Below are 13,903 nucleotides of genomic sequence, written 5' to 3'. Positions count from 1 at the left end.
TCACCAGCTCAATGTGAGTCAGCTGCTGGGCCAACGTGTAAGGGTCGCTGCAGACGGTCATGATATCGCGCTGTATGGACTGGGGCTTGGTCTTCAGAACTGTGAGCCGGTCTGTGGCTGTGGAGCTGAGTTTTGCGAGGACCTCCTCATACTGGCTGAGGGCGGCGAGTTTCCGGATCAGACTCTGCATCATCTGCTGGACGTTCTTCCGGTATGTCTGCTGGGAAGTAAGAGACACATAACACTTCTGTGCTGCGTGTTCCTTTCCGGCGGTCATCCAGCGAAATGAATACTACACACAACCAAGAGTCCTTATGGCAGGCTAAGCCACACGGATCTTGAGGCAGATCATCCTCTTCCCACATTTTTTATAGTCACCTATGTGGCTTCGCTGTTTCTATTATTTTCAGCCTTGTTTTCCTAAGTGCATGGCAGCTTCCGTGGCAAAAAAGCACCATTACTTTCCACTTCACCTTCCTGACTTTCACACCTGAAGGGGAACTGGCCATTCATTTTTGTTATCTGACCTCCTCTTGACTCATGCTCATTTTCCCCCCATTCAAGAGTTAGTACTGATGTTCACAGCCACTCTCTCGCCTGGCAGTTCTCACCACAATGACATTATGAGGTGCCACCTTGTTCATGATTTTATCACGCTATATTCATGACACTTATGAGAAGTTGATCATAAAAGTATTTCCTGTATTATAGGTGTCAACTCCTTGCATTTTAAAACACCTGTTAAAGCAAACATAACAAATGACTTCCCAGTCAAGCCATCCTTTTTCCTTCCTTCCCTCCTTCCTTCTTTCCCTCCTTCCCTCTCTCCCTCCCTCCCCCCTTCCTTCCTTCCTTCCTTCCTTCCTTCCTTCCTTCCTTCCTTCCTTCCTTCCTTCCTCTGCCCCTCCCTCCCTCCCTTTTTCCCTTCGGGTATACTTATTTGTAATGGCATTGTTCTAATCTTCCTTTTCTGGCCCCAAACTACTAAAAGCAACCTTCCTTCTAGGTAATGGTGTTCACGTTGGCAAGGGCATGCAGGCTGATTCAATGCCAGCCAGGCACTTAGGCTGATACTCCGAAAGAGGACAGTCACGGGGGGGTCTACAGACTCGGGCCAGCTCTGCTTATGCCTCACTGGCTTTCTAAAAGGCGCCCAATATCATCTGCCAAGATTAGCAATCTGAAAACTATAAATATAAAATATACACTTTTTTTTTCTAATTTGCCTTAGGGTATGTTTTTTTTAAAAAAAAGAACTGTAGATTTTTACAATAAGGAAAGTCTGAAAACAGCTAATTCGCAAGAAGGCAGTGACCTGGCAGTGACAGTCAAACGAGCTCTTCAATTTGCCCACTATATAATCTTTTCTTTTTTTAACAGTTTAAATGGAGCACAGCTCCATAGTGAGTTTGAGCCTAGCCTGAGATAACACGAAACAGTCTCAAACAAACAACGCCCACCATGTCAAAAAACATAAGCAAAACCAGAAAGCCCTTTAAGCAATCTATCTCCCACTCAGGATTAAGGTTGGAACTTGCTCTCTATTTGGTAATGTATTTATCATTCAAAGAAAATGTGTCTTTCTTTGGCATCTGAAGGACTTAGGGCTAAGTAACGTGCTATCTCACTCCATCCCAGCCTCACCTTCTTTAGGAACGCTGAGACACAGAATTAACTTGTGTTTACGTCAGTCTTCTGTACCGAATGTCCTTATAAATGCCTACACGAGTGTTTCCACTACTTCTTAAAATTGTGCAACTAGTTCCCAATATATTACTCCTCTTGAGACACTTTAGCTACATCATGTGCCTCCCTGAGTGGAAAACACACATTAGGAGGTTGCATTTTCGAGTCCTGAAAACCCATTTAGAAGAGTGACCCACAACTGTCATTACTAACATGGGAAGCAGTTTGGTGTGGATAGGGACATCCTGGTCAGGTTTTTCTGAGAAGAATCCCAAAGTTTCCAGACCAACACTTAATTTTCTAAACCCACTGTTTCTCTGGGTGTGTGCACTCATGCATGAATATACACTCACCAACCAAGGAGGCATTCTGAAAGGGCACATACAAATCTGACAACACTTGGTGCCGTTCAGAAGTGGGACTAGCAGCTTTGCTCGGTGTGAACTTCTTTACTCCACCGTCAGACAGACCCCTGCACTGCTTGACTTATTGTAAATAAAGTGAAAGCCCGCCCAGCGGTACTTCTTGGACACCATACGTAATGCACACGGGTAAGAAAGTCTCCTTTTCACTTGGGAAAGCAAAAACTAGTTGCTAAAGTGTCCATTATTTTACATCCCGCACGAGCTAGTTCTACATCACACATCTCCCCTCTCGCCCTAGCCTGCATCCTGGGTACCACCTGGGGGATTCTGACTGAGCTGGGTGAGGCGCAGGCTGGGCGGCACACTGTGAAAGCACGGCAGATGATTGTGACAGGCACCAATGGGCAGGAGGCAGGGCTGGCCTAAAAGTCTCTCAGGTGAAAGATTTGCGTCCTCTACAATGCTCCCCTCAGGAAGGGCAGAAGAACCATAGGTCATTCCTGAGCAAAAGGCAGCTCGAGACATAACACAAGAGAGAACACGAGGGGGCATACTGGAACCGGTGTGTGGGGAGAGAAAGAGGGACGGAGGCAGGAGAATGCTGTGACCCTTCTCAAAGTTTCCTGTTTTCCTCCGACTCCATTTGAAAAATCAGGTTCTGTGTGGCTAAGTACGCTCCCTCACTGAGTCACGAATTGCTAAATATGTGCTTATTCTTTTTTATAACTTCAGTTGCCAGCGACAGTAATTACCTGGCAAATAAAGACAGAGTTCTTATTATAAAGACCAGCCCCTTAAGGAAGAGAAAATTGCATTCTACCCACTCTAGTCATTTGTCATGTAATTCAATCATTAGTTTCATTTCATGTTTCTTCCAGGCGAGTCCTAATAAACCACTTCATTTGGGGCAAATCCCCAGGGGAGAAGCATATTAAGCCAAATTATTCGGAACTGTCCCAGCAAATTCTAAAGAACCTGAGTGAATTACAGACAGGGCACACCTGGATTTCTTGATTGCCAAAAAAAAAAAAAAAAAAAATCCCTGAAGTCAGAGGCAAGAAGCAACAGGTCCCAATTCAAATGCAGGCTTCTTCCACTGGGAGGAATGTTTCCCCATTCTTGTAACTGACTTGTTCATTCATTCATTCATTCATTCATTCATTCATTCATTCATTCAAATATAAGGAGAACCAAGTATATGCCAGGCATTCAGATAGGAGTTAAAGATGCCATGGTGAGCAATAAAGTGGGCATAACAAACATTTAAGTACAAATCCCAGAGTAAAACAAAAGGCATGAAGGCCAAGAATGGGAGGGTCTCTCTGGGAAGAGAACTTTAAACCCAGGAGAGGAAGGAGCCTGCCAAGACGATAACAGAAGCACAAGCCTCTTCCACATTAGCATGAGGCAGTCATTGTCATGATTTATGCAACGAGAAGGGAGTAGGAATTGAGGGCACTGGCCAGAGCACACCCAGATCAAGAGAGCGTTCTGTGTGCAGCCACTTCCTAAATTCTGGATGAAAGCAGAAATGCCAGCTTCCTGGAAGGCCTGGGAAGGCAGACACAGCCTCCGCTTAGTAATGCCTTCTCCTGCTACCCCTCTCTCAGAGCCAGCTGACCTTTCCATACTGTTCACAGAAGAGTGCCGACGAGAAGTCGGGGTCTCGATGTCTGCCTGTTCCTCCATTCCTCCCAGTCCCTGAAGCCTTGACCTTGCGTATGAAGACCAGATCTCAGTTGGCAAACAAATAGAAAGGATCACCATTTCTGATCTCCTTGATAAAAACGACCAAAAAGCTATCAAATTGGCATTTTCAAATCACTGCGTTTTATCTTAAAAAAAAAAAAAATCAAATCTTCCTTTCTGGAAGAAACAAGTTTAGAAAAAATTTCTAGTTTCTACAGATCTGCCGGCAGCATCAATCGCCCCGTATAATTGAACTGAAATGAAAAATTGATTTTGACTCAGGTCTTCGCCTCATAGGACAAACAGCCCTAGGACGGCACTCATCTTTTGACCAGCTTGTCCTAAGCCAACGCCACTTGAACCGACACAGACCCTGCCAAGCAGCCAGGAGCAGCCGCCCCTGATAGACTATGTATAGCAGAACTGCACAATTGGACTTTTACCTTGGTGGGTGTTCATTTGTGTCTGTCCATTCACAGCAGCAAGGACCCTAAGCCAGGCAACCTGACCAGAAGTCTGTCCACTCACCACCAGCAGGGAAGGGCATGCAAGAAAGCTAAGTGCGAAGCTCTTAAGAGCTGTTTCTACCTAATTTCATTAGTCGCAGGCTAGGAAGTCGGCAGGAAGACACATTCACGTGAGTCAGGGCAGATGTCTTGAACTGTTATCTCTGCAGCACGGAGCTGAGAGAACTACTTTTCCAGGGGCCTGTCAAGGAGGAGCAGCTGCCAGGTGCCTCGGTTACCTTTTTCTAGCCGATACTGTTACATCCGTGCCATACTTGTCCCCCAGAAACTTATCTGCCACACGGAAAGTACAAAGATATCCCTGCACAACAAGCCTCGACAGACAGTTGGCCCTCCAGGCCCGCTTCAAATTACTTCGAATCTGTTGAAGCTGGTTAGCGCCTACCTATCAAAGGCTCAGCTGAGGGAAGCGATATTTATGGAGGATGACCTAAGAGACTTACTTTGAATCTCCGCTTATGCCAGGTCCTAGTCTTGATCAACTTCCAGCACCAAACCTGGATTGCTTCCGTGCGTGTCACCCCCAACCCTAGACACCCCAGCCCCAAGAATTACCTTTGCTCATTATACAAGCCTGCGTGCTCTCTCCTTTATCAAGGGGCGCTCTCTGTAAACACTGTAAAAGGGCATGTTAAGCCTCCTACGCCAAATCCCTCCTAAGAAGGCTTGGTTTTCTCTTGTTTTGTTGTGCTCCTCATCACACTGCCTTATGTCTGCCAGGCAAATGTTCTACCAGCCCCACATTTCTAAGTTTTTCATTTAGTGCCCGGAAGAATTAGTATGCTTTTTCCTTCCCCTGACAATTATGTAACCAACTGTATTTCCCTTTTTGTGGAACCTACAAACCACGGCATCTGCGCTCACGCTCAACGTTGGCCTATGTGCTTTTCCTCACAGCCTAGACTGTCTGTTTCTATTTAGGAGTTATTAATATGCTATCTAGTTATAGCTCCACTAAGTGAAGGCAGGCACGAAGAGATGAACTGGGTCAGACCATTAGCAGAAGATGGACTGAAGTAAAATAAAATAGAAACGCACCTAGCAATGAACTAACAGACACAACCCTCCAAAAAAACAAGTAAAACTCCAGATCACACTCATTTGGGTAGGACAGAATAATTAGTCCCCACCTGATACACACATAATATACGCTGTGTAGAGAGCTGTCCAAAGACGGAACAAAAAGGCATCGCTGAGCTCTGTGGCAGTTCAGCCCTGTTTCCCACCCTGGCTCCCTCTGGAAACCCCGTGGCTTGACGAAATCTCAGTGACCAACCTCCTCGCCACTGGCCATTCTATGCGCCAGGTCCTTTAGGTTTCTCATCATCCTCTCATCCCGGAAGTCATAAGGAAATGTTTCTGTCCACTCCGTCAAGAGTTGAAGAATTTTAGGTGCAATTTTTCTCATCTGGTTCTAGGGAGAAAAAGAAATCTGCATCAGAGCTATCCATCACCATGGTCTGCATTAAATGACCAAATAATTGGCGTCACTGACTGACTAACTCCCGCTTGGGTAGAAGAAGTGGTGGCCACTTCCAGACCAACACTTTGCAGTCAGCAAAGGTGGGACTGAGGACTCCCCTGTGACTGTTACACTTTTCTTTGATTTGCTTTATTTGATTTTGCAGTGCTGGGGATCTAACCTAGAGCCTTACACGTTCCCACGAGCCCTGCTCTGTTCCCAGTTCCACATGCATGGCCGTGAGGCCACTTAGGCACATCAGCCTGGGGCGAAGCTAGGATTACTCACAGAGATCACAAACTCCAGGCCAGAGTTGGCAGACCTAATAAGAACAAGAGCTCGAAGGCTGCATACCTTATCACCCTCCCCTTCGCTCAGTCGCTGGTGCTCAACGCACAGTTGGCAGACTTTGGCCATCAGTTCGTACGGATGCATGAATAACCGAGAACTGAGCAGGAAGGTGAATATGTACGTCCTCTGCAGCAAGAGAAAAAGAAATCGTTGTCGTTACAATCTCTCTACACATTATAACCTCCTTATGCATCAAAGTTATCAGGCTGCAGATTGGGGTAAATGCCTCCTAGTAAAACAGCATCATTTCCCCTTCATCATCACCTTTTCTTTCCCCTTGACACTTACAAATAAATAAATAAATAAATAAATAAATAAATAAATAAATAAATAGATAGATAAATAAATAAATAACAGGATAAATTCGACTCTTGCAATGATCCAGAGGACATTTTGTCCGTCCTGGGAAGCCAGGACACGTTCATTTCCCAGTATAATCAAGAAGAATGAAATCCAGCCCAGAACGGCAAGGCTGCCTTAAACATGCTGCCCACGCTGAAGAAGGTTATGTGCCCACGTATTACTGTAACCAATAAAGAAACAAACAACTACGAAACAAAACCCAGCTACCCTACCCACACTCAGTCAAGAATCTTCCTGTGTGTTCAGTGAAGCGCACGGTATTTGCGTCACAACATCCAAAGGCTGGCTTGCTCAAGACTGAGCGACTTGGCAAAGCACAACACAGCACCATATTCTTTTCTTCAGCCATACTGTCTCCCGGGAGGCATGAAACGAAGCAGTGCTTATTGGCTCTCCCAGTTTCAGGCTCTCGGTGAGAAGAGGAATTCCATGGATTGTTTGCTTCCCCCAACCCTCCTCAGGCACCTTTAGTGGTTCATACACACTTACAGGACTGAACAAGGGATTCCTTTTACTTTTGATAACAAGTTTCCCCTGTGTGGGAACATACTGGAAAATGCTATGTAATGAATCACACGGAGATAACTCAGTGAGGAACATTGTGGTGAATTGTGGTGAATTGCCACTGGCAAGCACACACGCTCCTCTGCAGAACAACGTTATTATCGTATCTATAAAAACTAAAAAATGTGGTCCCTAGGTATTTCCATGAGCTCACCATCAATAAACCGCTGCCTACTAAACTCAACCTTTTTGTCCTGGCTAAATTCAGCTCAACAGTCACAAGAGGGAATGGGGAACTCGTCTGGCCCAGACAGGCAACCAGGTTTGCCTGCTCATAGTAAAAGGAGCCAGTGAGTAAATACGTGGTGTTGAGTTTCCGTTGTCTCTCCTCTCGCCTCTTGGAATAACGAAGACTGGGATAATGCACGATGGGTTTCCTAGGTCAGAAAGGGCCATACAGTCTATCAAGGGAAAGCCACCTGAGGTCCAATCTACAAATGACTGCATCTGTGTGTGGCTCAGCTCTCTCTATGGACTTTCCTTAGCAACACTAATGTCATATCACAGGCACATCTTGGAGCGCCAATGCTCCTCCTGATGCCATTTTCATTTACGGAGCAAGATGTAGGTACGGAGCGAGTCGAAAGGCATCACTTCATTTAGGCTGCCTAAAATAAAGTGGGCAACCTAAAGAGAAGCAGATGCGGGGACTTCACCGCAACCGGACCCACCCCTAGGCTCCATCTGGACTTAGAACTTTCAATAACTACTACATAGTTTCTTCTTAGAAAGACTTCTTAGCAACCTAGGTAATTCCACAGCAACGGCAGCGTCCCTGCCACGCACGCTGCAGCTTCTAATCCATACAGCTGATGGGTTTAGAGGAACGCCAATACCTACATCTGGATAGTAATCCACATTGGGTACTAAGTGTTGGATGAGTGCTTCCAGAGACCCGGAAAGGAGGTTGTTGTCATGGTAATACAAGCCCCCACAGCTGTCCTCTGCAGACTGGTAGAGGTTTCGGTTGTAACCGCTGCTGTCAAACATCGCTGAAAAGGGAGGTGTCTGAGGCATACTTTCCTGGAAAAAAAAAAAAAAAAGAAAGCAAGAAAACAATGTCATTAGTGACATGCAGTATGAAAAGTAGGATTTCATCAGTAGCTCTTACAATGACAGAAGGCAAGGAAAGAGCTACGTCACACTGTCAATGATGCTCAATCAAATATCGTAAAATGCTTAGACTGGTTCTGGACCATGATCCACATGGTGCTATTTTCACACTCGCTCCTTTACAGCCACTGTGAACAGGTGTAGAGGAACCAGGCTCCAGAAGCTTTACGCCACAGAGTCAGGGATTTCCAGGTCAAGACTTCATGGGATGAATTAGATAAAACTTAAGGAGATTGAGGGGCACTGGACACGTGGAAGAGCACCAAAGCTGAAGTTGAAAAGTCTGCGATTTGAAAGAGAGCTGGGATTAAAGCACATGGTTTGTGTCTTCTCTGTGCGCATCTTAAGAGTGCGTTTATGTTTGCACATATCAAGGGATTTAATGCCAGCTCCTCAGCTTTACTAGAACATCAGATGTTATTTGACCTTCGTTCCTCTCATCAAATCTCTGGTTTGGGTGCTGTGTATGTGCTGTGTGCAAAGCCTCCGTCTCGGCTAACACGCAGGATGAGAAGGCACTTTATATTTAGGAACAAGGAGTACTACCCCAGCCTAGATGAGTTGCTCTTGCCCGTCTGTGTGGCTTGTCACTCACCAAGCCCCTGTCAGTCACTGCTCAATGCGGGCCAGAAGCCATTACGTTATTACTTGGGTTCCCGGGGACCTAGTGCAGGGACCTTCTGGCTGTGTGTCAGGACAATGGAGGTGGTCAGTCAGGATTTATAGAACCTGGGGAGTCAGAGCTGAAGGAGAGCCAAACACTGCACCGAGGCCTGACAGGCAGCATCTTGTGGAGGATATAGGAGGACACAACCTGGGCTAATCCTTCTTTTTGAGACACTGAAAGGAATTTGCATCTTAACGAAGGGGCCAGAGCTTGGTCCTCCAGGAGCACCTGGTCCACCTAGGATTTGGGGGTGGGGACACTAAGAGCCTCAAAACCAGGTAGGGTTCATGGGCTTGGATTGGTGGTGCCCAGGGATGAGGTGTTAGGAAAAAAAAAATTATAAAGCCAACGTGACAAATGAAAATATCAATTAGGAAAAAAAGAGAATCAAGAAAGATACGGAGATATAGATATAGAAGTGGTTGTGTTCTCCAGAGGCAGAGGCAGGAAGATCTCTGTGAGTTCAACACCAGCCTGGTCTACATAGTGAGTTCCGGGGTATCCCGGGCTATAGAGAGACCTAATCTCAAAAAGAAAGATACAGAGAATAAAAAGCTTCCTGTTGTCACCTCTGTCCCACCCAAAAGCCAGTGCAGGAGAAGAATTTCCAAAAGTTCCACTGAAAAACAAACCTGTTAGAAACAGGAAGAGAGTGATCTTGAGAACCACTCCACTGGGATTTTCAGCACCTGGGCCCCAGCGTTGTGCTTCAGTTAGGCAAGACATGGTCATAACACCCAAAGGATCCGAGACCAGAGAAACAGTTAAATAACTAAGAGAGCCCTTCAGATGACAGGAACCGACATACACAAACTGTTGGTAAATCAAAAACAAAACTACAAAACAACAACAACAAAAACTTCAGTGTTGTTGTCCTATATGGCAGTAGACAGAAGGGAGCTTCTTTCCTCTTCGAATTACCATTTTCATGAGTATAATTCAGGTATAATCCACTTGTTACAAACAGCTGATGAGAACAGAGATCAGCCCTTGTCCTCAGAAGCTAGAGCCAACCTCATGCTCAGAGGCTGTGACCAGAGATACCAGGCCCACCTGACTTACTTCTTGGGACCATGAAGGAACCCTGTTTAGTTTGCTGTCTAAGAACAGCATTCTGTGGTGGCAGCCACACAGCGTCCTTCACACAGGATAAAGAATAAGACTCCGAGGATGGAAAGCTTTTCTTCCGGGAAGCATGAACTTTCCTTGACATCTCGACTCGCTTGTCACTGAAACCAATCTACCCAAGTGTCTCTGCGAGATGGTTAGCCAGGGCTCGAGAACTCCAGAAAATCAAAAGATGATAAACATTCAAAGGGCCCGTAGAAATTGTCCGTTTCAAGGGGTGGAAACTAGATTTCATTTCCAACTACAATCAGTTAGAAGGAGCTGTCAAGAGGATCAAGGATAAGCCTGCAGGATTTGGAGGCTGTAGCTCAGCGGTCAAGTGTGTCCTGAGTGATTACGACTGTAAGATGGCCACAGAATAAGCCATGCGGCCTCACGGCCGGATCCAAACTCCTCCTTCTATGAATGTGTGACCTGGCACTCAGGAAGGTGACCAGGCTAATATAACAGCCATGTGACGGCAGTACAAAGTGGGTCACCCTGGAATCTTGCTTCCCAGGGTCTGCGGTCTACTTACTGGCAGTAAACAGCTTACCAGAATAGTCACAGGTCACTGAGTTTGCTTTCAAGCCACTCACCCCCAAAGCTACCGGCATTTGTAACTCTCATTTACTCTTTTGTAAAGTAGGTAAGGGCTTGGATTCCATCCCCTCTCTCTATCCCCCAAATTCAGACTCCATGCTGGAGAGACCGTTGAGCAAAGAAAGCTCACTGCTCTCTCACAGGACCTGGGTGCAGTTCGCAGCACCCACATGGCGACTCCAAGGAACTCCAAAACCTTCCTCCGGCCTCTGCAGACTCCTTGCATGACCAAATGACAATAGAGAGACAATGGGACGCAGTATCCATCACTCATTCTAGACAATCTCTCGCTAGCAGCCAATCCAGGCGCTTCCCGAAAGGCTAACTGTCCGTGTGGCAGATAAACACAGAGCCAGCAGGATGGTACAGAATGTGCTGTTTGGAAGCTTAGTTTTAAACACCTAAGGGGATAAGCCACAGCAGCTCAGTTTCTCAAGCATTCTCTGTCCTGTGAGCCACAGCAACAGCTAGCGCTTGCTCAAGAGCACGCATTCCTGGTGCAGGTCTTTCGTTCTGTTAGGTTCGGTTCCAGAACTGAAGCACGAGGGCCCAAATGACAAGTTAAGATTGTTTTCTGTTAAGGAAATAACTTCCATATCCAAAGTACTGGGCATGAGAATCGAAGACGTATTGATCCCTGGGCTCCACTCTCTCCATGAAAGATGTGCCACCTCAGGGTAGATGGAAGCGTGAGTGTTTGCCCTCTCTCACCCCCTGGCTCCCGTTCGTCCTTCCACTTCACTGTGGTTCTGACACCTGCTCTCAGTGACGCTCTCCTTACAGTCCTCTGTGGCTCTGGGGTTCTCGGGCTTTGAACTTGCTCCTTCCCACACTTCCTAAGGCAAAGCCGGCCCCTCACCCTTTTTCTTGTAGACAGTATCTGTCCTGTCCAATATGCCTATAAATGGAAACCAGTGTATGTGTTATACAAAATGAGAGTGTGTGACAGCAGTCAGTCAAATCCTGGCTTAATTTACAGCTAACCTGAATGTCAAAAGACTTAATTCCCTTGAAAATGAGACTTGCAGAAGACACATGGAAAACCTGTTGACTATTCAAATCACTACTTGACATGCATTGCAGGCTGGAAAATAATTCCCACCCAAGAGAATTCATTTCTGACTTGGTTGCTTGAAATTCAACCTATATCCCAGTCAGCAAATAGCACAGACCCAAACAAACAAATGACAAACAAACAAATAAAAAAACCCACAAAACCTCACTCCTTTCTACCACTGCCCCCACATAAATACACCAGCCTGTCTGTGTAGGCATTAACAGAGCTCCTGTCCAGTATAGAATGCTGTCCTCGAACTCGTGATCCTTCTGCTTCCACCTCCTTCAGCAAATTCTACTAATGTGTGCCACCACAGCTAGCCAGAACACTCTCCTAGTACAGAACTGAGAGGTCTCATCCACTCCAAAGCAAGAAAGTACCTTCCTCCACCACATTTAAAACCAGCTCCTTATAAATCAAGCATGCCTCTGTGTGTGTGTGTGTGTGTGAGAGAGAGAGAGAGAGAGAGAGAGAGAGAGAGAGAGAGTTTAGTACCAATTCAGTTAGTTAAAGAGAATCCAAGGATGACAGGCCTTTGGGGTGCAACTCCTGAAATAGGCTCCCTGCACCTGATAGCACATCACTCTGGGTAAAAAGGCATAGTAAGACAATAGGAAACACATTTTTATTTTATAAAACAACAAAGCTAAAAGAAGAAAAAAAAATACCGTTCTGACCACCAGACTTAGCCCACAGATCATAAATGGTACTGGAAAAGTTTCTAGCAGGAAAAACACATACCCAACCCAACCCTTCTTAAAATTGATATGATAAGCTGAACTCAGCTGTCAGACATCTTGGCAGGGGCTGCTAATTTCAGCACAAAATAGATCATGTTCTTCCAAAGACCCCGAAGAAGTTTGGCCTGACATTGATCCCGAAGCACAGGAGCAGGCTGTGGGTGATTTATAGGATGGATGGAGCTGAAAGGCATGCCTAATAGCCTCAGACCCACTAAAGCTCCAGATGAAAAGCTGCCTTCCCCCCGAACGGCAGACCGTGTTTGAATTAGCCACTGCCTTTGCACGATGTTATTTATGATGAAGCAGGTGCATCAGGGACGAGGTGGTTTCAGGTGATAACTCAAACTGGGAAGAGAGGCTGAGGTGCAGATGGGCGTGGGCTACATCAAAAGCCATCCCTTGCTTCTGAGGCAGATGTGCCGTAAATCTTTCCTAGAACAGCATGTCAGCATCTTCTTCCCTCTCAAGAGAAGACAGAAAATGTGCGGGTCAGAAAGAAGCGCTTTCTGCTCTATCTCATAACAGGACGGACACAGTGTTTATAACCCAATGGTTCTACGCTGATTACAGTGTGTTAGCATCAGTCTAAATGCTAGACAAGTGTCCCAATTAAAAAAAAAAAGCAGGCACCGATCTCCTTATCGAAGTTGAACCTTGAAAGTATATTTGTTTAGTGGGAAGGGACTTCATTTAATACCTGGAATTCGACCTTTCTCAATTCCTGCCTAGATTCCAAAGGAACCTTGCACTTTGCGCACCCAACAATTCTTTCTTCTCTCGGTTGATGCTGCAGACATGGGGCAAAAGTTCCTGACATCTTCCGAGCTAACATCCCAGACTGACAGCTTCCCTTCTGTGACAGCACACTTGGGAATGCAGACTAGCGGATGACCAGGTGACTGCGGAGGCCAGGTGAGAGGCCAGCCGAGCCTCTGACGCTATCTGAAGCGTGATTTAGCTTAAGCTTGGAAATGTGGAGACGATTATCTTCTCATCTCTTTCCACGGACTGAGACGCCCTCTTAGCAGAGACCTCAGAGAGCGTCCGTGAACACGGCAGGTGCGCTGCCCCTCCCTAACCTTCTTTAGAAAAGAGGTAAGAAGGCAAAACACAGCTGAGAAACCCCCACAATATGCAGCTTTCGGAACTGAATCCAAATGCTCGGTAGGTTTCCTAGTTAAGGGGGAAAGAAGATCATTTATTTGAATTCTTTATTGGTGTATGTATAGGTGTGTGTGGGCCTGAGGAGGCCAGAAGAGGGTGTCAGAGAGCTGACTCTGTTTTCCCTCTGCAAAGGAATGGCAATTTTTCCTGATTTGAGTTGTTATACACATACATGCGCACACACACACACACACACACACACACACACCAGTGTACATTTGGATTTATCAGCTCTTATGCTACTTATTATTATTATTATTATTATTATTATTATTACTATTACTATTACTATTATTTTACTAATCCGTAATTGGTGAAGGAAAAGAATGCTGACTCAATTAGTTACAGTTTTCATTGGAAGAAAAACAAGGACCAGATTTATGCTCTTTTGTCATGGAGTGACGTTAGCAATTTATTAAAGCACAAAATGATATTTTGGTAC

General features: G+C 45.7%; 1 protein-coding gene across 5 annotated transcripts in view; it reads right to left on the bottom strand.

Moving 5' to 3' along the window:
* The window catches only part of Rasgef1b (RasGEF domain family member 1B), a 494,986-nt gene that overhangs the window by 16,442 nt on the left and 464,641 nt on the right, over positions 1-13,903 (bottom strand). For 4 of the 5 annotated variants that reach the window (XM_055594536.1, XM_055594538.1, XM_055594539.1 and 1 more), the window contains 4 exons: positions 7,848-8,030; positions 6,084-6,206; positions 5,544-5,681; positions 5-220 (listed from right to left, as the gene is read on the bottom strand). In XM_055594536.1, the coding sequence (XP_055450511.1) occupies positions 5-220; positions 5,544-5,681; positions 6,084-6,206; positions 7,848-8,030 (660 nt within the window). The remainder of the gene's footprint in view (positions 1-4; positions 221-5,543; positions 5,682-6,083; positions 6,207-7,847; positions 8,031-13,903) is intronic. The other variant, XM_055594537.1, reaches the window with a different exon arrangement.

Source organism: Psammomys obesus, unplaced genomic scaffold (genome assembly GCF_907164565.1).
Source record: "Psammomys obesus unplaced genomic scaffold, mPsaObe1.curated_primary_1811, whole genome shotgun sequence".
NCBI classification, from domain to species: domain Eukaryota; kingdom Metazoa; phylum Chordata; class Mammalia; order Rodentia; family Muridae; genus Psammomys; species Psammomys obesus.
This window is presented reverse-complemented; position numbering and strand designations above follow the sequence as displayed.